This window comes from Megalops cyprinoides, chromosome 10 (assembly GCF_013368585.1).
Source record: "Megalops cyprinoides isolate fMegCyp1 chromosome 10, fMegCyp1.pri, whole genome shotgun sequence".
NCBI classification, from domain to species: Eukaryota; Metazoa; Chordata; class Actinopteri; order Elopiformes; family Megalopidae; genus Megalops; species Megalops cyprinoides.
Genome location: NC_050592.1, coordinates 27,014,760 through 27,039,135, shown reverse-complemented (window position 1 = coordinate 27,039,135; position 24,376 = coordinate 27,014,760). Strand labels below are relative to the sequence as shown.

Here is a 24,376-nt window from a genome sequence, read left to right as displayed (position 1 = left end):
ACCAAAATAGACAAAATATAGACCTACAATGTTATATCCATTATCCATCATTATATGTATCACTACTTTATTATGCTGACATTATCCTGACACCCTAGTTCCAAAAACTGTACCTGTACCTTTATAGTTACCTGTACTGTAACTATGTTGTGCCCAGTGTAACTTTCCGTACTGCTGAAATAAAACTTTACTTCAGATGTTCAAGAAATGTATGTATGCTGTATGTAATGTATGTGTTAGTTAAATTTCACACTGACACTTTCTCTCACACAGAGAGTTATTAATGCATAGAAAAGTTTACTAGGATTTGTAGTGGAAGCAGAGAACCTTAAAAAACAGGCTTGACGCAGTGCTAGACACACTAGACTACAGGTAAAACGATGAACCTAGGTAGGCTGAATGACGTTTGCATCATCAAATTAATGTTCTCATGTTAGGTATATTTCTATTTCTGTTATAAATCAAGAACTGTGGAATTTGATGTCAGACTGAGGGGGGGTCCATGGAAAACAGTTTTCATAAAATTAAATGAATATTGCTATCATGAGTTACCACTTGGGTTTTCCGCGTTTTTAGGTTGTGTGTTTACTTTTGTGGTAAGACGTTTACCATGTAAAAAAACATGAAAAAAGCACCACAATAAAGAGTTGCACTAGTACAGAACTGGCTGGGAGAGAAAGCTCTGTAACACTTGAAACTAAAGATGTGCTTCAAAGTTGGGTGTTAAAATACTGGTGTCAGATTAACTGTCACACAGAAGCACATGTCAGATAGTCCATGCAACCAAAGAGAGACTCTCTCCATCTGTTTGTCTATCGGCCTGTCTCTATGTCTGTGTGTGTCTTTCTCTGCCTGTCTCAGAATGGCTTCCTGTCTGCCCTATGTCTGTTGCTCTCTGCATGCGTTCACCTGTCTGTCTCTCCGGTTCTGTCTCTCAGCTCCTACCGCGACTGTTATAATGGGGTGATTATCATGGAGTAGATTGTAAACATGCTACCCGCTGCTGCCAGTGCAAGGCACAATGAGTTTTAAATAATATCACAAGTTTTAAAAACAAAAAACAAGGTAAAATTCAAATTGTTCCAAAGATGCAAAACTACAACCAGAGTTACTGGCTTGATTTGGACACTGAGATCAGGGAACTGTGTTCCTTCTCCTGATTTCACATATTGACACTTATTATACTCTTATATTATTATACTCTTCCAGTGTTTTCCATATTTCTCTCATGGTGGGATGAGTGTGTGAGGCGAGGCGAGCTGACAGAGCTGTTTCATAGCCACCTGTACTAGATACACAGCTCCCACTGTGTGTGTGTGTGTGTGTGTGTGTGTGTGTGTGTGTGTGTGTGTGTTTGTGTGTGAGAGAGAGAGAGAGTGAGAGAGAGAGAGAGAGAGAGAGAGAGAGAGAGAGAGCGAGAATGTGAGTGAGAGAGGGAGGGAGAGAGCGAGAGAGAGATAGAGACGATGAGACAGAGAGAGGGTGTGTGTGTGTGTGTGTGTACGTGTGTGTGTGTCTGTCTGTTTTAATGAGAGAGTGTGTGTATATACGGTGGGAGTGTGTGTGTGTGTGTGTGCTTGTGAATGTATATGTGTATGTTTGTGTTCCTAGCTGCACTTGCAGGACTTGACAATCATGTTGGAGAGCTGCTCGATCTTGGGGCTCTTGCCAATATAGTAGAGTATAGTGAGGGGCTCCAGGTCCTGGGACACACAGCAGGGAGAGGCTGAGGCCTCGGGGTTGATGGTGTTGTACAGACCCAGGACCTGAGGGGCAGGACAAGAGAACACATCATCACCCACACACTTCACATAATCACTCACAACAGTGCCCTGACCACTGCTCCCTCCTGCTGCTCTGACCACTGCTCCACACTGCTGTTCTGTCCACTGCTCCACACTGCTGCCCTGACCACTGCTCCACACTGCTGCCCTGACTGCTGCTCCATACTGCTGCTCTGACCGCTGCTCCACACTGCTGCCCTGACCACTGCTCCATACTGCTATTCTGTCCACTGCTCCACGCTGCTGCTACAACAGGCCCCTCTCACCTTGCTGTGTTGTGTGTCTGCGCTCCACAGATACGGACACGCTCCTGCGCAGAAGTTGGCATGGTAACCTCTGGGCTCATGGATCCAGCGCCAGCCCAGGTCCTTCCTGAAGTCGATGTAGAGCGACCGCAAACAGCAGGACTCCTGCATGTTCCTGTGGGGCCACACACCAGCACAGGGGGTGAGAGGAGGCTGGGAGGAAAGGGGGTGCAGAGGGCGTGGGGGACGTGGAGGGGGCAGTCTGTGCAGGACAGGTCACCTGGAGCAGAAGGCCGTGTCCACAGCGCGTTTCTGTCGGTGACTCTTGTGCTGTGTCTCCAGGCGATAGGAGGGCAGCAGCATTAGCAGCAGGTGGGGAGTCGGCCCGGTGGCACGGCGCCTCTTGAATGATTTCACATCCCCACCATTCAGGAAGCTGTCATCTATGCCTGCCAATCACACACACACACACAGAACCATCACCTATACCAGCCATACTACCACACATGCACATCCGTCAGCTACGGTGACTGACCATTACATTACATTACATTCATTTAGTAGATGCTCTAACCCAGAGAGACTTCCAACACAAAAGAACATAAGTGTATCCATTCAAGTTGATCACACACAAGCTATCATTACATTACATTACATTACTGTCATTTAGCAGATGCTCTTATTCAGAGTGACTTAGATACAATAGGTTAATATTTTATCCATTTACATAGCTGGATATTTACTGAGGCAATCGTAGGTTAAGTACCTTGCCCAAGGGTACAACAGCAGTGCCCTAGTGGGGAATCAAACCAGCAGCCCTATGGTTACAAGCCCTGCTCCTTACCACTGGACCACACTGCTGTCTATCACATAATGCTGCCAATAAGCAAACACAGAGATGCAGGAGAGTTACCTGCGAACCGGGTCTCCAGCTCCTCGCTCTTGTTGGGGATGATGTAATTGTTCGACGGGACGAACGTGCAGCAGGGACAGTGGAGGCTGATCTTGAATCCGTGGTTTCTGTCTGGTGCAAAACAGGAGAGTACTGAGAATCTGCGGGTGCCTGGGGCCGCGCCAGACAGACATCGCTCATTCCTCACCAACAAACATCACGAGCTAACATGCTTATTACCCAAACAGATATCACTAATCCTTTACTTGGTTCAGCTTAATTCAATTTGGTTGGCTTTACTGGCACGGCAATTTACAATACGATACTGCCAAAGCAACGGTGATCCAACAAACATGAACATACATGTAAAACGCAAAAAACAACCATCCATGAAACAAAAAACACACACACAGTAACACTGACAGTGGAAATGAAGGCATTCCCACTTTAAATCCCTGTTTATGGCTGCTCAGTGTCTCAGGCTGTGACATGCCAAAACACAGTGTGCAGCCAACGCTGATGTTTTTCCCTCTCCTAGGAGGACGGAGAGTTTTTCCCTTATCTGTCACTTGGAAGAAATTAGTGATGAGGAAGTGAATTTTCAGTAAGAAATGTTCTCTTATTCTTTAGAGGTTCTCAGTATAGGAGGGAATGCACCTCTGTCTCTTCTGCACCTGTCCCATCAGTGAAAACGTATCGGTTCTTCTTTTAGGAGCCAGTACTCTCTCCCCTACCCCTCTTTCTCCTCTTTCCCCTTCCTCTCTACCCCCCTGGTCTCTCCCTCTCTTTTCCCCCTGCCCGTTCCTATCCTCCACTTCCCCCCCTCCTCTCTCTTCTCCGTCCCTCCTTCTCCCTCCTCTGCCTCTCTCTCTCTCTCTCTCCTCAGACCATTCTTCTCTCTCTTCTGCCCCTCCTCTCTCCTTGGACTCTACTTCTCCATTCCTATGCCCTTCCCTATCTTCCCCTGCTTTCTTCCCTCACTCTTCCCATAGCCCTCCTTACCTTGCACTGCCCCTCCCTCTGTGCCAGTACCCCTCCCTCTCTCTCACCTCTGTGCCGCAGCCATTCACTGACAGCCTCTGTGACATCAAAGGACAGCCACTCGCCCTCGGTGCGTGTGCGCACCACCTTGCTGTCGATGTACCTCTGTGACGGGGATGTCAGGTCTTTGTGACTCAGAATCTGTGGCACAACGAGAGACAAGTCGGTATTCAGGAGGGCCAAATTGGTCCAATTTCTTTGTCCATTGTGGTAAATGCTCTGTGCAGGACACACCATTTTAAGACACAACAGCAAGTGGTGATCAGCAACCTGTGTCTTCACTACTTTGAGAGGGAACCAACAGCAGAGAGAGAAGCTGAACGAATTAACTGACAGGATGAGTTTTACATCATGTCTGCCCCAGTTGAACTCATTCACTTCTGTACTGAAGAATCATTGGCTTTGAGGCGTAGAGACATTCCATCTGGAAAAGCTTCAAAACTTTCATGACAGCTGTGACAGTAGCAGAAACACAGACATGACTCACCAAACCATTTATTTCACCAATAAATTTATTGCCCCCTCAACAGCATTTATCTTGCATTGGATTAAAAATATGCCTATTTTTAACCCCAATGTTCCCAGAAACCCCTATGTGAGTGACAGGTGTCAAAGAATCCCAGTTCCACATAGTGGACCCTCTGTGAGTGATGGTCTCAGAGAAACCCCACCCCTCTGTGAGAGACAGGTCTCAGAGAAACCCCGCCCCTTCCCCTGCCTCTCTGTGAGTGACAGGTCTCAGAGAAACCCCGCCCCTTCCCCTGCCTCTCTGTGAGTGACAGGTCTCAGAGAAACCCCACCCCTCCAGCTGCCCCTCTGTGAGTGACAGGTAAGGAAGATGCAGATGTTGGCAGCTGTGCTGTTATTGTACTTTCCTCATGGATGTGTTTACATTGGCTGTTGTTTCCTTAATGTGTAAAACATGAGCTGAGCTCTGTTGGAGAACCCAGGGAAGAGCTTCCCACCGAGACAAAGTGAGCTTGTTAGAAAAAAACAGAACTGGCCTCCACATTACACTGGAGCATTAGCTCACAGTGTGTTTGTGATACAACAACTCACAGGCTATGATACGTAAGTCACAGAGTGTCTGTGATACATGAATTCACTGCATCTGTGATGTGTGAACTCACTGAGTGTCTGTGATACATGAGCGTAAACACGATGCGCTTTCCTGACTGACTTTCCCTTCTCCCTCACACATGCTCCGGGTTTTTATGAAAAAAATGCTCTCTTCTTTTTTTATTTACCAAACATGTCATCTCTGAATTAGCTCACGCGTTTGACATGGACATTTCCTCCTGGTACTTGTTAGCACAGGAGTAACCGCAGTGTGCTTTGACACAGCATCTGGCACATTCAGAGTGCTAAACCACTGCTGTATTTCTCTCTGAAGTCTCCCTGCACAACTAAAACAGCCTTTTTTTCTATGGGCTGGCCCGCTTGGAGAGATAGAGCTCTCAGTGTGAAACTGAAAAGCTGTAGGACATGTTAGTGCGTTGCTTCATCACTCAGAGGACTGTTTGTACACACAGGCAGTGAGAAACAGAAACAGTGTAGAGAGTCAGTCCTGGCAATGTTTGGGAGGATAGGTGAGCCGGTCTGGATCACACTCATATAGACATGAACCCACACCCTTCTGACAACTCCCCATTACATTTACACTGACCACTGTTTTCTTTTTTTTCCAACACAAATGTAGACAGAGGCTGACCAGTTGCAGGCTTGTGGGTGGAGCTATATATAGCAGGTCTATAAGCAATAAGTTACCTGCAGCAGGTGTGAAGAGAAAGTTTTTTGTACAAAGCATGTAGGTAGAGAGTTATGTTTAACAGGTGTGTATATGGTGCACTTGTAGCAGGTGTGTAGCTAGAAAACACCCTAACTGACTGGTGTGTTGCTGGTGGAATGAGGCACATCAGGTGTATGGAAGGACTTCAGGTGAAGACGTGGTGAATTAGCGAAGTTACCTGGTACAGCTCGATCCGCTGCTCAGACACGCGAGCCTTCGGGTTCTGCAGACGGAAGACGCGCAGCTCCGCCTTCACCAGGTTCGAAGCGTTCTTCTCCATAGACGACACGTCAAAGGTGAGCCGTCTGAAGTAGGGGTTGTAGTGTGTAGGAGAGATGACATCTGCAACACAACGGGATATACCGTAAAAATGTGGATCCTGCTGATGTATGACTGGGAGGGGAGCAGAATGTCTGCCATGTTTACAATCCTTACTTTATTTCCTGCCATATTTACAGTCTATTTCCTGCCATATTTACGGGCCCCACTTTAATTCATACCATAGCTACACTCGCCACTCCACTTCCTGCCATATTTACACCTTAATGACTACATCCCCCACCCTCTGGCTCTGGTTACACGCCCAGACTGAGTTCAAAGAGGCCAAGGATGAGGAGCAAATTTGCGGCTATTTCTTACAACAACAGTTTGTGAGTTTTGGGTACCTCTAGTTGTGCAGGTGGCAAAATGAAGGCAGCGCACACAAAAATCTTTCTAATACCATTATAACTATAAAGCTTGTCTAACACAAAACAAAGTCCATCCACCCCGCATTCGCCCATTGTATTAGGTGCCACTGTTTTATTTCTGACACACACAACGCACAAAACTACCCCAGTTTACATCCCCAGCCCAACCCACCTTTAATTGGTCACATATGCCACTTTCTCTCTTCCTGTCTCCTGCGCAGCAGGCGTAGCTCAATGGAGCAGTTACTGTGGTCCTCCATAAATTAATTGTGGTAGCGCAGAAGCATGCTCTGGTAAACGGCTGTTGTGGAAAAACACCCCCACAAAGAAAACAGATGGGAGTCTGCATTTAAAGCCATAGTGCAAATTCTTAATATATCGAATAACTAGACCTGTGAGTGCCCAGACCACTTTTCTGAATGGGTGCCCGCATAGTCCTCCAGTCTTTTCACATTAGTGTGGAAAAAAAATTGTGTTTAAAAAGCAGCTACAGTCTCAGAATTGAAACTGACATTGTTAACGACATTGGAATGTAACCTACGTATTTGAATGCAAAAGCCCCTCAGTTGTGCAATCCACGGGCCCAGACCCCAGGCCCGCCCCTTAATAGAATATCTGGGGCTGCCGGTGTGGGACAGAATGACGCAGAGAAGGTGGAATGATGCGTGAAAAGACGCACGACACAGAGCGGGGAGGGCGTGGACCGTGGCTCCACCGGGTGGCGTTACTTCTTGGAGTTCTCCCCAGAGGGGACCAAGCTTTTGGGAAATATATCTGCATGTGTTTTAGAATGAATCTAGCCCTCATCTATACGTTAGGACAACCAACTACTTAACATGCTTGACTGCTTCATCTGACAAAACAGCATGGCATGAATTGACCAACAAGCTTGCTCACAATTAGCTATATTACACAATTATGTATACAGATTGATTTATCGAGATACACTGTCTATTCAGCTTTCACCAAGGGGCACTTACAGAGCCTTAGAAGATATCAGTGCAGAAAACTGTACAGAGCACAAAATACATACTACTAATTCATTTGTCTTTACCCAAAGTATGCAGTTAAATTGGAAAACTAAGTTTCTAATTGGACCGCACTTTAAGAACAATAGAACATACATTATCCAACACTACAATTTGTGCCTGGAAACGGCAGTGAACACTCTCACATTTGTATTTGCCCTATAAAACACTTGTGTGCTTGGCTTTCCCTTATAAGCCTCATCTGCAGCAGCCAAAGAGATCCAGGTGTCGATCCTGATAATGGCATGGGAACTAGTCCAAATGGAACAATTGCTTCATGACAGGAAAACAATTGTATCCTTAATTTAAGTGTTGGAGATGAGCAAAAACAGCACCAAATGCAAGCTCCAACAATCAAAGGCATGGAAGGCCATCTGGGGTCAGTGGTAATACAGTAATATGGCATTGTAAGAGCCATGGAAGGTCATCTGGGGTCAGTGCATGAGCTGAAATCCTGTGCAGAGCACTGCACTGAGACCTGGCTGTGGGTATACACAGACTCCAGGACCTTGGAGAACACACACACACACACACATACATGTATAAATTATAAATTTAAGGTTATGATCACAGAAAGTAAGGACTGTCCTGGCAATCATGACAAATTGTTTTGCAACCATCTTCTTGGTTCAGCCTGAATGGTGGTTTGCACACATTTGAAAAGCTGAAAGAAAGGTGAGTCTCAGAGGCTGTCAGCCTGGCATTTTACACAGTATGTGTAAAGTGATGAAGAGTATGAGGGGTATAGCACAGGAAAGTCAGAACTGAAAAAAAAAACAGGCGATAACAGTCAACACCACTGACATGTCCATAACATTCAATTAAAGGATTGAAAAGGTATCACTTTATTCTTAAAACCATTGTTCAGAATAGTTTGTTTAATAATCACTAACTTTATTGACTTACTGAAGTATTTCTAACTAAAAATACTTTACGGTTCAAACAATATAATTCATCAAAACATTAAAAGGTTATACGGTCTCCGGCTTCATGGGATTTCAGGAATCTCAGGTATGATGTGGCTGGGCAGCCTGTGGTTGGCTATGAATCAGTGTCGCACACTGATAAAGTGCATGTTGTGTCACTGACAAAGCACAGAGATTCTATTTAATCTGACCAAATATTCAGCTCCTGTGTTTCATCTGTGCACTCCACCTCCTTGGCTTTGAGGCTGTGATTGGTAACAGGAGGGTCTGGTACTTTCTGTGTTCACATGCTTACTGTGGATGTTCTGTTAGACCGCAAACCTTGAGAAATATTTGTTACGATCCAGAAAATCATCCCATTTACAGCTTTAACAACAGCACAGGCAGAACAGAGTATCTGTGTGTGCACAACCGATTGTGATCAATGCTCCCTCGTTCAGTTAGAACCCCCCAACACATGCTCACACACAGCCTGAAGGAGAATGAACACAGACATGTTCTCAGAAGTAATCTATGGAACAGAATCAACCAACAGAATCACACCTTTCCTATACACAGGTTCTACAAAGCCACTCTCCTTCCAATAACTTCTACAGCCGTGTGATGCTTCTGTGACATGTGGACACAGGAAAGGACAACTAAAATAATCTCAAGTCCATGATAGAGTCCATGTTTTTCTTAGAATGGGTACACAATTAAACAGTGTCTTACATAGTAAGTAGTCTGGACATTATGAAAACATCAAAAAACATCATTAACCTACAATGATCCTGGTTTAAATACTTGCTTTTAAGGTGTAAAAAAAAGTTTGAAACCTTTCCCTTAAGGCAAATAAAAGCTTAACTCAAATTTGAAAACAACAACAAAAAACACATATTTTCACCACTGTGTGACAGGTTAGTATGTGACAGTCATAGGAGTTATTTATTATAGAAACATGGCAGGTTGGAGATGGGAGTATAGATGTGACAAAGTTTGTATGTTTTCAGCTGTTTTCAAAATCATATGTCACACTTCATAAAAACAAATGTAATTGACATAATACAGGAACATGGAATACCTTCCAAACCCGAATGGTGAATCTTCAAGTCAGTGGAGAAAAGTGCTTAACATTCTTATTTCAGCTATATATTTCTCACTTTCTCAGGCATCTTGTTCCACATATGAAAGTTGGGAAGACTTCATTTGTTACACCAAGACAACCTCCAGGGACACACACAGATGACAGTAGAAAGATAAAGGGAGAGAAAGATGGGGAATAAGTGAGGTGTTGAGGGAGGGTCCAAGTTCAAACAACTGCAGAACAGGCACTGAGACATGATCAACAGGAGAGAGGGATGAGAGGATGAGAAGGACGAGGCCAGGAGACAAAAGGAAGGAAAGAGACAAGAAGGAGAAGCGGGAGAGGAAATGTGAGATGGAGAATTCAGGCCGTCTTGCTCCCTGTAGACGCCCCCACCCAGCCACTCACCTGCCAACAGCAAATCAAAAACAACACTGTGTATAAGCCCTGAGAACTAAATATACCGCCGCTTTGAAGACCCGCTCCCACAGGGCTGTCTGTCTCCATGTGACTCCTCCCCAAATGGGCCTGTCTCCCCTGGACTCCTCCCACAAAGGGACTGCTTTCACTCAACCCCTCCCCCAAAGGGACCGTCACCACCGGACTCCTCCCACAATATGGCAAGCCACGCTAATGCAGAGTACAGGGGCTTCATGTTCCTGGCACCAGACATGACTGGTTCTCTCAGCACACATGCACGCGTGCACACACACACACAGGGGTGGGGTCACTCACATCCAGACTACTGTCAGTTACTTTTAAAGAGAACCAGAACTAATTCTATTTCCATATCACACCCTTGTCTAGGGACACTACATTATATAATATGTGATCAGAAGTACTTCTGTACAGTCCAGAGTACAGTGCTGTGTTGTTAGTCACTCTTTCTCCCTCTCATCACTCTCCTCCTGTTACAAAAAGCACCGCTAAGAAACTCTGCTCCCAAAGCAGAAATGGCACAGAGTCTGGGCCTGGCATGATTTCAGTGAGTGATTCAACATTAATGGCACTTTCCCCTCTGACTCTGAGTTCTCTCAGTCCAGCCTTCTGCTTATGGCCCAAATCAAAGAGGAAAGAGATCAGTGAGGGATAGAGAGAGACGAGTGGGATAAGGAGGTAAGGTGAAAGAGGAGAGATAGTGAAGATACACACAAACTCATAGGTACACGCACACCATGCATGCTCTCACACATACAGAGTTCTGCATCAGAGAAAACCCACCTCAGACTCCATACCTCTGTTATCATACATAACCATAACACAGTTACGATACAAATACAGCACCAAAACTACAGCACTGTGTGTACAGCAACAAAACTACAACACCACAAATACAATTACACAACTGCAACATGCAGCAGCACAGCAATGACATCCCAACAGCAACAATAACAGCCTAACAAATCTAAATTATACTTATGAATGCCTGTTTATAATTTCTCATAGTAATGTCACTATATTTTAAATGGTGACATAGATGAATATATTTTCTGTGATTATAACATTTTTGTTAGTGCGATGCATTTGACACGAAGTGTTCATCGCTATGTGTATAAAGCACTTTTTCCAATCGTAGTTAGTTCGAACAGTAGTGTGCACAGAATAATGGCTAACACAGCAGCTGTGGTGTGTGGTGCATCACGTCAAGAGACAAGATCTGCTCGAAGAGGATCTGATACTTTTTAGGATGTCTGACAAGTTGCGTCATACAGGGTCTACAATGCAATTTACATGCTGCATTTTATTGGTTGCTCTTTCTGGCGTGAGATTTGCCATAAGCCTCAAGGCAGTGTGACAGAATCCATGCAGATGCTACTTTTGTAAATTGAGCGGGAGTAGCACCCTCATAATTTTCCATGCTGGTATGCAGTTACTAGCTGATTTTATGAACGCCCCCTCATACCTTCTGTAAGACTTAACTGGGACTTTACTACATCACAACCTGACAAGATCCTTGATATTCTAAAATTATTGCACAGCGGGTATGCAGCTCACCTCTTCAACTGTTTACTTTTTATTCAGTGTAAATAAAAAATTAGGTATGTACTAGCACTCAGTCCTTTCAATATTTAGAAAACATTTCTCTGTAAACAGTGAGATTTTAAACAGCTCTGTAAACTGTGTTGCTTTTCTTAAAGGTTCCAGTTTAGATCTGCCATCATTTAACACCAAGGTATCTAAATATGTATGTGACCAAGTATGTTACAAGAAAAAGGAAAGTTTAAATCACTTTACATTTTACTCAGCTATATAACAATGTAGAGGAGTGTCAATAGAAAAGCAAACGGAAGAAAGATAAGACTGGTATCCCCCAGGGATCTGTCCTTGGACCTCGAAGTTTCCTTTGTACATATTCCTACAAGGTGAGATAATGAAAAATGTACTAAAAACATTACTGTTAACATTTCATGTAAGTACATTAAACTGTTAATTGCAGCCAGCTTTTCCTTGTCCTTATTTTATTGTTTACAAATAGTACAGCACACAAAGCAACTCACAAACCCAGGTTTCACAACATTAGAGAGGATGCCAAACCAATTACCCACCCAGTCCTTAATTTTCAAAACAATGAAAGGGACCCATTCTAATAGCACCATGCTATATATCATAAGAGGCAATAGGCAATTTAGAGGAGTCATTTAAACTATTCAAAAGAGGCAGGAAAAAAAAATACTTCTTACTCTGCCAGTTATGCCAGTTACTCTGTCATGGGTTCTGAGGTCAACTACATCTAGCTGAATAAAGTGTGTGTGTGAGAGGGTAGGGGGGCTGGGTGTGTACGTGTGCAGTGTATATGTGAGGCAGCTGTGAATATGTGTGTTTGTGTGCATACATGCTTTTGCCTCTCTGCACAGGGAGTTCATTGTTTCTACCTTTCATATATAGTACCTCTCTCAAACAAACACACGCACACACACACACACACACACACACATACATGAATGCACAGGGATTTCCTCTGTTTGAAGGCCATTGCTGCAGTCACAAGGGAGCTATACACAGCAGGACACATACATATACAAAAACACAGACTTGGAAAGGTTAAGATTTATGAAACATACATAAACATTAACATGGGATTATTCTAAACTGAGCTGGCACAAGAATATGTTGTAATGCTTCATATTCTTTAATTCCATACTTCTTAATTACATCAGACTCTGTCCCTCGTATATGGGACTCAGGTGTGATTCTGTCTTTCAGGTAGCAGACTCAGGTGTGACTGACTGTCTGTCTGAATCAAACAAAGGCCATGGTAAAGGGAGCTCTGGTGACTTCACTGTGACATCTGAACATACCAGATTTGATGAAGGAACAAACATGCATACATCCACTGACAGGGAATAACAGAAGATGACTACAAACTGTGGGGAGAGTTGAGAGAAGGCAGGGAAGGGGGGATCGAGGGGAGAGAGGAGTGAGGTGAGAGAGGAGGGGGAAGGGTAGAGAGAAGTGGGGAGAGGGAAAGAGAAGGAAAGGGAGAGGGAGGGGGTACAGAGGAGAGAGGCTCTCTGGCCACAGAAAGCCCTAAAGCCTGGCACCAGTTTATCTCCTAATGGAATTTTCCATAGAGTGTACTGTACTGTACAGTAGGCATGACAGCGTGCTGTTGCTAGTTTTACAACTACTGGTATGCTGTGGCTCTTTGCAAATTTCTGACCCCCCCCCAAAAAAAACACCCCTTAGTATTTCTATGTGGGTTCCACGACTGCTGTGCCCCAGGGTACAGCTCGTGTGAACTTCCTGGCATGCTCCCAAACTCAGCTGATACCCTGTGTGTTATTATCTCCCAAACACACTGACACCCACACTGAATCAGAGTGCAGACGCCCTCCCGCTCTCTGTCATAGCTGCTGACAAGTCACATCCTTTTTCCTTCTTTTCCTTTTAAAACTCTCCTCTCAGGTTCCAACACTGACAGCAGCAGAAGGAGTAAACTTTAATATGGGTGAATTTCAAAAATAATCTTGCCCTTTCTCTGCCTGTTGACTCAGTATTATTTATACCACATAAATGCCTTCCTGCCTGCAACTGGCACTGTGCCAAGTCTATTCATATTTAGGGTATTTATACTATGGGCAGGGCCAAGGATAATATTTAATTCAAAATATACCTTGGGGCATATAAAATATCACCTAATTTATTTCTCTCCACCCTGTATACTCACATTTGATCTAAGGAAAAAAGGTAAATTCAATGTGAATGGCTACATAACTTCACATAATATTACCATGTTTACATGGTAATGAATTCTACAATATTTAAGTGTACAAAGAGATGTAACTAGGAAAGTGGCAGTTTTTATTTGAAAACTTGGGTGGCTGTGAAATACCTTGTTGTTTAATCAGACAGCCTTTGATGTTTTGCTGTTCTGAGCAGAAAATGGCAAAGCCTCAATGAGTCAAATACAGGTTGCTTGGCTGTGCCTTTTGTCCCTTTTAAAAAAAAGTTCTGCTATGCGTAACAAAGTCCTGAATGTACCAAAGACAGATATTAAACTCATGGGGTCTGGCACACTTCCTTTTGTCACAAGAAACGGTCTCTCTTTTGCTAGCAGGGTGATGACTATGGTCCATATGCTAAATAACAACAACAAATCCAACACCATCAGTGACTTAGCAGGACAAGTGCATGAAAACAAACCCCTAACTGTATCAGGCTTATTAGCTATGACTACTGAGTGGGTCAAAGCTGTTCAGGAATCCTTCCTGAGTTTTTAGACATTAGACAACCCCACACAGTGGAAAACACCTGAGCAAAACCGCTTCCACTCATTACCTAGGCCATCAGTTTACATTTGCATTATTGCATTATATGTTCAGTGCCCTGTTCTTCCCACTTAACACATGTTTCAGTCTGCCCAGGGGGGTACAAATAGACCAGAGTGGTCCCATGTCAATCTGGTACAGTATGTGTGCCTCCTGTCTCCCTGTCTGAATTCCTTATTTACAGACGACTTCTGCCATTCAGGCAATAACACACATGCACAGGCATGCAAGTGGCAGCTTGCCCTGAGAAAAACATTTACAACAAGAAACTCGAGAGTAAATTTACAAATTCATCTGATATACAACACCCAGTGCAGATAATTATACTGAGACAGGACCTCTGTAACCGGATCTGACAGCAAACACACAGAGCACATTCCTACAACCCAGATCTTCACCAGATAAGTCTCAGTTCCTTGTTGCAGACCGGTCTGTCCTCACAGCTACAGAACAGTGAAGGATGGTGAAGAAACCCTTTGCAGAAGTCCAGAATAATATGACGGTGGTATGAACAAAGATGTTACTGCATCTTTACCTTCATTCCAGTCAGAGTGTAGGATGACTGATCCCATGCTTGACATCAGTGTTTCTCAACCCTACTCCTGGAGGCCCACTGTCCTGCATATCTTCTATCTGTCTATCCTTGCTCCTTGCTGATTAGTGTGATTAACATGCTCTTGATTAAATCAGGTGTGCTCAGCTAATCAAAAGTGCCACTGATGAGTTCAGTCGGGTAGGTAGAGCAGGGAAAGTTGGCAAACGTGCGGAGCAGGGGCCCCCAGGAGCAGGACTGAGAATCAGTGCTTTACATTACACCTGACACCAAAATGTTCAAGTGTACAAAATATCCAAAAAATGCACAGCATTTTACCACTACGGAATATCAAATATTGACTTAATATTGATCTTAAATTGGCGTTGATGACCCTGCCATGTCTGAAAAAAAAAATAAATGTAAGAAGCTAAATTTGTTTGAGTTAAACAACAGAAAGGTGAAGTTGCAGATAAATTGAGTAGACGGATGCAGCGGACGGACGCACTTAACAAGTCTTACTTTCAGACGGGTGGAAGGGCTGCATGTCGATCCGGTGCACCTCCTTGGCGTAGTACTCCTCCTCGCTCCGCTGCCGCTCGCAGGTCGCCGCGCGCTCGTTCGCCTTCTCCTGCAGCAGGTCGCGCGTGCTGTTGTAGATGGCGATGATCTCCCGCGACACCTCCTCGCGCTCGGTGAAGCGCTCCGGCGGGCTCGCCAGCTTCAGCTTGCTCAGGATCTGCCCGCGGATCGCCTCGATGCGCTTCTTCGTGAACTGCTCCATGTCCAGCGTGCTGCATGTGGACAGACCCGCAGCCGCCGCGGCCAGATCCAAGGTCAGGAAGACGCTCAAGACGTAGAAGTTCATCTCGGTAAATCAGACTTCGTATTGCTGCGGCGCTCTGGTTATTTCGCGGAAAAAAAACGGCGAATCTTGCGTGCATATGCCGTGCTTAAATAAGACTGAATACATACATTTCTACGAATCAGTGTTCTGTTAGAAATTATTTCGATTGTGACACCTCGGACGTACTTTAGCTAGCGATATATTTTAATTGAGACGTATCTTTCGATGTTTTATGCAGTACTTTCCCACTCTGTTACAGCTGCAGCACTACTTGGAGTTGAACTTGAAAGTCCATTCACATAGCCAACCTGAAAGACATTTACTTGAACTGTAAAATCCGTTATCCGAGCAGAGCAGACGCAAGGTTTGATCTACATTCCAGACACTTAGCACGTTTATAATAAATACCATTACATTGTACACCTAGTTACAAATATTGCAATGCTAGAATCCAGAAATACTGCCTTCGAATTCGCATCAAACACTGTCAGAACTGGAAGCTAAACCAGCGATTTACCAATCCCCCTGTTTAACAGCTCAGACGCGTTGTCTACGGCTCCGCGCACACCTTCACCGCATCAGAGAACTGAAAGCCTTTCCAACTGCGGCGACTCCTCGCACAACACAAGTCCGCCTTTAGCAGCCCTAAGTTAGATTTGCATCGCTCTTCCTAACAGACAGCGCTCCTGTCAAACTAACTTTGTACGCGTCTCAACGCGACAACGTAATAAACGCGCCGCGGGATAGCTAGTGGCGTTGTTTACTGTGGGGAAGACAAGAAGAAAAACCCAGAGCACGTTAGAGAAATGTTCATTTCGTTCAGTTCAATATCAGTTAAAGCGTTCCTCCATCCCCTCCCGGTGCAGACAAATCTCAAGTTCTCTGTCCCTCTGAGCAAGCGCCAGCCAGGAGATAACATCACCAAAGAGAAGAGAGGTTTATAAAGGACTTCTTCACCACGTGCTTTACCCCCTACAAAGTGACGTTGTTGGTCATCGGTCTGACAGAGCGGGTCCTACAAGTTTGGGTCAACGGGCAATCTATTATGAATATAAGCGCTCGGCGTGCCAGCCAAGACAGTACAGCAGGGTAACGACTCAAAACACAGCACCGGGGTCCTAGCGCTGGCTGGATCGTTTCAGTCCGTGGTGCAACACATTGGAATCACGTGAAATCACAAACGCATGTTTTATTTTGTTGTATCTTACCAGCCCAGAATTCTGTCACAGAAAATACATAACCTCTTAATCGCAGTGAAATAAATTGATAAATATTTGATCGTTTTAGTAAGGATTTGAAATGATAATTTGGGTTAGCCATGAACTCAAACTGTGGGGGTCTCACACTTTTTGTGTTTGTTGTGTAAGAACTTAAGTGCTCCATCTAGAGCTTTGCAAAATGTGTTCCAGATGAAGACTCCATTTCCCAAAGAGATTGTATGACCATTTCTGTTCTTAGGAAAGTTTTTATTTAAACACATATCAAATGTCAATGAAACTTCAAAACGGTATATCTTCTTGATGGTTTAACAACGCCTATAGTGTGCCCATTGTGGAATTTATCATTCCAAAGCTTGACTTTAAAAACCTGACTGCAGTGTTAAACAATTAAGTGACATTAAATAATCTTTTTTGAGCCGTTTCCCAGATTGGTGCGTATCAGTCATGTTTTGTAAGCCAGAACACACGCCGAGGATGTGAAATTAACATTGAAGACGTGCCGCAGATGTGAGAGGAATACTGAACACGTGCTGAGGAAGTCGCGCACACTGAACACACGCTGAGGATGAGATTAACACCGAGCACATGCTGGGAGATATGAAGCCCGCGCAGCGCACATTAAGGATGTGCAATTAACTCTGAACACACGCAGGGCGACCGGAGAGTGCGTCTCGGATGTGATGCCATGTGGTCCTACTTTACCCAGAGTCCGAACGCCCCGGGCGGCGGGGGCCTGATTTACGTTTTTGCTCCCGAGAAAATCCCGACATTTTTCATCCGTGGCCAACAGTTTTTTCCCCCTGCTGTCTCTCAGCTGTGACGAGCTCTCAGAAAACACTCCGCCGCTGCCCCTCTGCTGGAGCGCAGATGTTGTCACTAAATCAATTCCCACACTGACAGATGTTCTGGAGAGAGCAAGTGCTGCGCGGCCACGGGTCGGAAAAACCTCTCCCGCTTGCGGAGAGCGCGGCCTGTCAGAGTCCGCCCGCCCTCACCCGACGCGCTCCGGTCTCCCCGCTCTCACCCGACACGCCCTGTAAAGAGGACAGCCTTGCTCTTCGGTTACTATACCCCCTTCAGTAAAGTGGTGTGCATGCGTTGTAAGTCACTCTGGATAGGAGTGTCTTAGAAGTGACAAAATGTAAAATGTAGAGGGTCACACCCGCAATTAATAAAATCCAAATGTAACCAAAACATGAAGCTGTTTTTATTGACCCCATTTACATCACACATTCTGCGAACCCATCCATTTAGTCAGCCCAACACTACTGGTTTCCCTCAAGAGCCTTGCCAAACAAGGTTTTTCTTGTACAGCTGCTGATGGCGGTTTACTCGTAGAATGAGAAATAAGCAGATGAAGCAAATCACTGTCAAAAAAGAATGTTCTGCGTTGTTGACAACATTCAGAATTCTGAGCAGACTCTGAGCTCGGTGAAGAGTGCGCATCTCCACACACAGCTGGTGTGATGCACTACAGCCCGCCCCTCTCTCTCTAGCTCTGCCCCCTGTCAGGAAGTAAGATACGAAAGTAAAACACTGCAGTCTATTCCCAACACCTGTCTGCTTAGAACATTTGACTGAGTGCATGCAAGGACTTTATCTGGAATTCTATACCTTCCTCCCCAGTCCCCCAAACACACATGCAGACTCTCTCACGCACACACATATATCTTTCGCCCTCTCTCTCACACACACACATAAGAGTCTGCAAACGTTATTTCATGACACGTTAGAGGAACATTTTTTGACATAAACAAATAAGCACGTGATGAAAAAAAGAACAGTCTATTCCACACACAGAACCCTAACTGGCTGGACTTGGTATACATATGTTCAATATACATATTACTGAATATACTGAAGTACAGATCTGATGAGGCACCTGAGTGGATCATTTTCTCCCCGATACTGAAGTTCCAGAAACTCCAGACTTTATGAGCAGGGCTCTCTGGAGGTGAGGATATCAGGAATGAGAGCGTGTCCTTCTTAATTCCCAGAAAGACAGTCACTCTCACATAAACACACTCCCTCACACACACGCGTGTGACATTTCAGTCCGAATCGCTGCTGTAGTCCCCTGCCCCTCCTCGCTCCTCTCCTGCCTCCTCCTCGCTCTCCTTGTCCCAGTCCTTCATCGAGGCCCCCATCATGAAGTCCTCCTTCAGAACGCTCCATGCAGGCGTCCCCTCCGAGCCCTTGTCGACCTGTACAGCACACACATACGGTTACAAAAATCTATCAACACATAAGAATAGTGCCTACTGCTATACCAAGCTTACTCCACCATATATTCCACATACACTTGATTTCTGTTACTATATAAATGGGACTAACAACTCGCTGCGTGGAGATTAACTGTAGCAAGTCTTCCTGGATAGTTGATTCAACATAGTGAATACATTTATCTGCTTTTTAAACACCGCAACTTTTTTGTTTTTTTTTTACCTCAGGAGGAGTCAAAGACCCTACTGGGGTGAGCTTAAGTTAGCAGATAAGCAGCAACTGTGCCAACAGCACCACCAAAGAGTGGAGGACCGAAAAACAATGTGATGCCACAGCAATTGCTGAACCCAATTCTGCAAATATGCAAACGTAAAATTGAACTTTGAATTATAAAATGAATGAAAAAATTTGATAAGTATATATTTAGTTCAAACATCCCTTAAGATATCAATGTTTTTTTTACAATAACGCTACATTCAGATGACCCCTTGCCCCAACACACAAGGCGATTCTCACTTTGCATCCTTGACACACCAGCACCACCACATGGACAAGCAGAGAGACTACACCCTTCCCAAAAATTCACTTCCAAAAGAACTAAACTGGGCCAAGAACAACCACACCAGAGGGAGCAGAGGCCCGCAGCCTCTGGTGCTCTTTCTGTAGTCCAAAACAAACACTCCACACAGCAGTGAAACAGCTTTTTTGCTCATCTTCTAAACCCAGGGTAGATAAACAGGTTTAAGTCAAGCTTCACCCATTCGTCACGCTCTGCAAACATCAGATGTAATGGCGATACCAGGGAAGGCAAGGAATACATATTTTAGCATTGAACACCACCATTCAGCTAAGCAGAATTTAATACCCAAGCTTAACCACGCGCTTTTGTTAGTGTATGAGCATTTAATCATTTTAAATGCACGGCTAGTACTTTCCTTGTTACTTTAACTCTTACTACACACAGAAGCTCAAATGTTCCTGAAGATGCACCTTCACGGTCTAATTAGCTGATTTCCAGTAGCGGATTAAATACTGAACCTGTAGAATCCAGGGAAAAGGCTCCAAACTACTTCTGTTAAGACCAAAGCAACTGTGGCACAGTCCAAGCACCGTTTCTCAAACTGTGGTACAGTATGCAGCAGGAGGCAGTGATATCATTATGCACTGCATCATCACCGCACGCACCGTTTTTTTGGCGGCTGTGGACCCTTGTTCTGCGGTGCCCTCTGTCCCTCGCAGCACGTTGATGAAGTCATTCTTGGACACAGAGGACAGGAGCTTGGCTCGCTTCCTCTCCGAACCCCCGACCTCCTTCACCTTCTCGTCCATATTCTTCTGGTGCTTTCGCACGGCATTGAAGAGCTGCACCACACCTCTGAGACAGAGAGAGAGAAGGGACGGGGGGGGGGGGGAGAGGATGGGAGGAAGGGCAGATGATGGGGGAGAAAAAGAAAGGAAAGTACACTGTAAGATACTGTGTTTGTGTGTACATTTTACATTTTTGAGGAAAGCAAGACAGGCAATGGCAATTCACAACATCTCTGTAGAGACAGCAGATCTTCAGAGCAGAGCACAAGACAACATTCTGGACTGCATACTCTGTAACTGGATGATTATTCTTGTCAATCATTAAACAAACAGAGCATCCAGTACGAACACCATATGCGTTATGCATAAATCTAATACAGGTTGCAGATGTGTATGGGTGTTAAGCTGCCCACTTCAGTTTTTGTATGTTACACATACAAACCACTCTCATTAACAAGTGCTATTTAGACAAAGGTGAATCATTAAAAGGCAGTAGATAGATGGAAGCCATGGGCAGCTAATGCAGCTACATATCTAGGACTTGTGAGGAGTGTGGCTGTTTCTGGTGCTGTGGTAATCAAATTTAGTTTTTTGCCTGTGCTGTACTCTGCCTCACTTGTAAATCGCTTTGGATAAAAGCGTCTGCCAAATGAATAAATGTGAACATAAAGGAAATGTGAACTTTGTTAGAGCAATTCCGTTTCACACAGGTATGCCTCATATGTGTTATGTATATATTGTATGTATGTGGTGTAAATATGTGCTAGGTATATAGTCTATGAAGGTGTATGGTATATAATGTACAGGAGTGCTGTACCTGGTAGCAATCCTCTGCAGGCTTCTTTCAGTCTCTCTGTCTTTCACCACATCTGGCTTCTCCCGACACATCATCTCCCAAGCCCGCTTCTTATCCATCTGTCAATCACAAATGGAGAAGGTTCATCTGATACTCAGCCTGTTTATATACAAGAAATGTCAGAGGGACAGCAGGTGAACACCCTAATGATGGTCTCTCTCTGCCTATCAATCAATCATCCCTCTCAAATTCAAATTCAAAGGTGCTTCAATGGTATGACAGACAATTGCTGTGTTGCCAAAGCAAACACCATGAACAATGCAGCGAACAATTACATATAACCATACAAATTAAAAGAAAACACACATATGTATATATACACTAAACTGACAAACAATCAACCCCACATATTACGTCCAAAAGTAAACCATGAACTGACCAATTATAAACCAATTAATTATTATGAGTAATATATACACTTCAATTTACTGTTGGTGCTGTGGCACAAAGCACTTACTGTCCCTTGGGCCATGGCATGAGGCCACAAACCGGGCTGCCAGTGGGGCTGCAGACCCCTCTCCTAATCTGACTGACATTTTGTCTGTACCAGCCAGTTGTTTAAAATGCGCAAGATTGTGCTTTCTCTCTCTCTCTCTCCACACACACACACACACACACACACACACACACCTGTTTCTTTTTTTCCTGTTGCTCCTTTTTCATTTTCTCCTTCTCTTTCTCCAGCTGTCTGTTCTTCAGCAGGATGCTGGCTTTGTTATCTGGAGTTTTCTTCTGCAGGATTTTAGCCATGGCTTCAGCCCACCCTGCATTTGGATTCTCTCCCCCTTTCTTCTTTTCTCCTTCAGTGCCTCCATCTTCCTCCTGTTCCCCATCAGTTCCACCATCATCCTCCTCTTCTCCTTCACTTCCTTCATCCTCCTCCTGTTCTCCTTCACTCCCTCCATCTTGGCTCTCTCCGTCAGACTCTGCATCTGGACCACTGTCACCAGCGGATTCTTCTTCTTCTCCTGAATCTGTAACAGCATCACATTGGTCAAGTCATCTCAGCCTCTCTCCTCACTAATCAGGTCTCTCAGAATCTAAGGCTGCCTCTCTACAAACAGGGATGCTAAGTAGGTAGAACATGGCAAACACGTGTGTAAATGAATAACTTCTCTAGTGTTCAGGATACAAATGTCGACACTTGATTCTGTGGTTACCTTAACAAGAGAAAAGTAACAGTCATTTGATGGCTTTCAAGATAGTCTGAAGGATCTTGCCAAAAGGGACTGAGTTCAAATGTTGTGATCCAACAGCATCAATGAACAGACGAGCGTTGCAGACCACCACAATAGCTTCATCGTCATAACATCAACATCACTGACAATCCCTTTTAAAATGACCGTACGACACATCAACCACTACAGATTGGCTAGATCTGTGAAGACTGAATAGTACTTAAGTTAGTTAGCTAATTAACGGGCACGCGAGTTTATCAGCTGGCTGTGCTATCATCTTAGGCTAACCTAACTGCTAACATTAACCACCTAACTAGTTTGCCCGCTATTCTCACTACAAAGCTTGTTTACCGTAATGAATATCTGGTAATGCTTGTTCTTTAACATCATAATCAACGATTCAGCTGCTCGGTTTGCTGCTCAGCCAGCTGCTCAATTTGAAGATCGGTAGTCTAACTCTGAAGTGAAAGCCCAGTCTGCTTACGTCTCACACTCGCTGTCTCTAAAACTAACCAAACAAACACATGATAAGGCAAAGTATTTTACAAAAATGAAATATATTTATACCTCCGTGTTCCTCTACGCTCACATGTGATGCCTCCACAGTCGCCGCCATCTCACCGGAAATGATTCTCTGTGTAACCTCAAAAACATTCCGTAAATCGACTTCGTTCTTCGAGTTCCTTCGACGTTATATTTATCACAATGCTGTGGGAAAAAGATACAGACCTGTGTTCTGTTTAAATGACTTCACAGACAAAAATAATGGAATCACTTAAATACGTTTTCTTTTTCTTTTTTTATTACTTATTATTTTATTTTATTTTTATAACTTTATACTCAGAGTGTTTTTGTGGATTGTGCACAAAAGAAAAATCAAAGACATTATTACATTTTTTTCAATGTCTCAACCATTCGAACCCAAACCACTACCCTTGTCATGAAGTCATGAAGATAATGTCACTAGGTAACATAAATGAATAAATCAATCTGATTTATGTTTTGTATCATGCCCTTCAGAGACCTTTTAGCAAGTGCAACACAGAGGTATCTCAATAAATTACACACAGATATATATATATATATATTTCGTTTAACCACAGTACTAAACAGAAGAGCGAAACAGACCAGTAACAGAAAAAACAATATGAGACTAAAGCAGAGTAAATGGATTAAAACATTTGCATCATGGTGTGTGAATGACATGATCATACTGAGCTGAGTGCAAATATGCTTATGATTTGAATGAAAGAGACAAAGAGAACAATAGCAAACTGTAACACAGACAAAGGACATACAATGAGAATAGAATATAATAGATCAGACTATGAAGGGTGATTGTAGTGAAATTGTAGTAGTGTCAGATAGTGGTAAAGTCAGTGCCAGGTTCACACTATAACATTAGGTTGGCTGAGCAGAACAGTCCATCCGTCTTCAAACAAAAGGCCTTTGAGGGGGAAGTTCAGAAGAAGCTCAAGGGGAATGTGTGGACATAGCCATGGTGATCCTCGAGCATTTGTCATCCCATTAGAAGTGCTACTGTTGTGACAAGCACTACTCCCATGTGTGCTGCTGCTCCCAGTGTGGCTACCCATAGCACCACCACTCCCAATGCTGCAGACCACAGTGCTGTGGACCCCAAGGCAGCATACCTCAGGACAGTGCCATCTACTGGCCCTAGCGCACCTCTGGATTGGTATGGCGTTCCACGCCGCATCCTTATCACCACCTCCAGTGCTGCCAGTCGAGGTGCAGCTGCTGCCACCAATGCCACTGCCGCCGTTCCCGATGTTTCACCTGCCGCTCCTAGCACAGCGCCCCCTGCTGCCCCCAGCATTGCTAGCGCGATTCCTTTAGCTCCAAACTGTGTTCCTGCTGCCACTCCCACTGCCCCTAGAGACAGACCTGCTGCCCCAGCCGCCCCCAGCAATGCCCCAGCGGTGCTCGCTGCCCCCAGAGCCTTGAAATTGCACTTCAGTGCTGTGT

General features: G+C 44.4%; 2 protein-coding genes across 2 annotated transcripts; both read right to left on the bottom strand.

Annotated features, from left to right (window-relative positions):
• Positions 1-1,547: 1,547 nt before the first annotated feature.
• On the bottom strand, positions 1,548-16,810 carry tgfb2 (transforming growth factor, beta 2). The gene is made up of 7 exons (XM_036539754.1): positions 15,281-16,810; positions 5,930-6,093; positions 3,971-4,103; positions 2,943-3,053; positions 2,310-2,478; positions 2,051-2,204; positions 1,548-1,766 (listed from the first exon to the last, which is right to left on the bottom strand). The coding sequence occupies exons 1-7, from the start codon at positions 15,624-15,626 to the stop codon at positions 1,608-1,610; spliced, it is 1,236 nt and encodes a 411-aa protein (XP_036395647.1). The 5' UTR covers positions 15,627-16,810; the 3' UTR covers positions 1,548-1,607.
• A 2,002-nt stretch (positions 16,811-18,812) lies between these two features.
• rrp15 (ribosomal RNA processing 15 homolog) lies at positions 18,813-23,021 on the bottom strand. Its single transcript, XM_036539790.1, has 5 exons — positions 22,958-23,021; positions 21,843-22,186; positions 21,174-21,271; positions 20,234-20,423; positions 18,813-19,029 (listed from the first exon to the last, which is right to left on the bottom strand). The coding sequence occupies exons 1-5, from the start codon at positions 23,004-23,006 to the stop codon at positions 18,877-18,879; spliced, it is 834 nt and encodes a 277-aa protein (XP_036395683.1). The 5' UTR covers positions 23,007-23,021; the 3' UTR covers positions 18,813-18,876.
• Between the last annotated feature and the right edge of the window lie 1,355 nt (positions 23,022-24,376).

Bases quoted from the DNA above. Each gene is read 5' to 3' on its own strand.
- tgfb2 (XM_036539754.1), bottom strand. From the start codon at position 15,626: ATGAACTTCTACGTCTTGAGCGTCTTCCTGACCTTGGATCTGGCCGCG. The intron at 3,054-3,970 runs GTGAGAGAGAGG...GTTTTGCACCAG, and splicing joins TGAATGGCTGCGGCACAGAG to ACAGAAACCACGGATTCAAG. The intron at 2,479-2,942 runs GTAACTCTCCTG...TGTGATTGGCAG, and splicing joins GCTGGAGACCCGGTTCGCAG to GCATAGATGACAGCTTCCTG.
- rrp15 (XM_036539790.1), bottom strand. From the start codon at position 23,006: ATGGCGGCGACTGTGGAGGCATCACATGTGAGCGTAGAGGAACACGGA. The intron at 20,424-21,173 runs GTACAGCACTCC...TCTCTGTCTCAG, and splicing joins CTGCAGAGGATTGCTACCAG to AGGTGTGGTGCAGCTCTTCA. The intron at 19,030-20,233 runs GTGCGTGCGGTG...TGTGCTGTACAG, and splicing joins CCACAGCCGCCAAAAAAACG to GTCGACAAGGGCTCGGAGGG.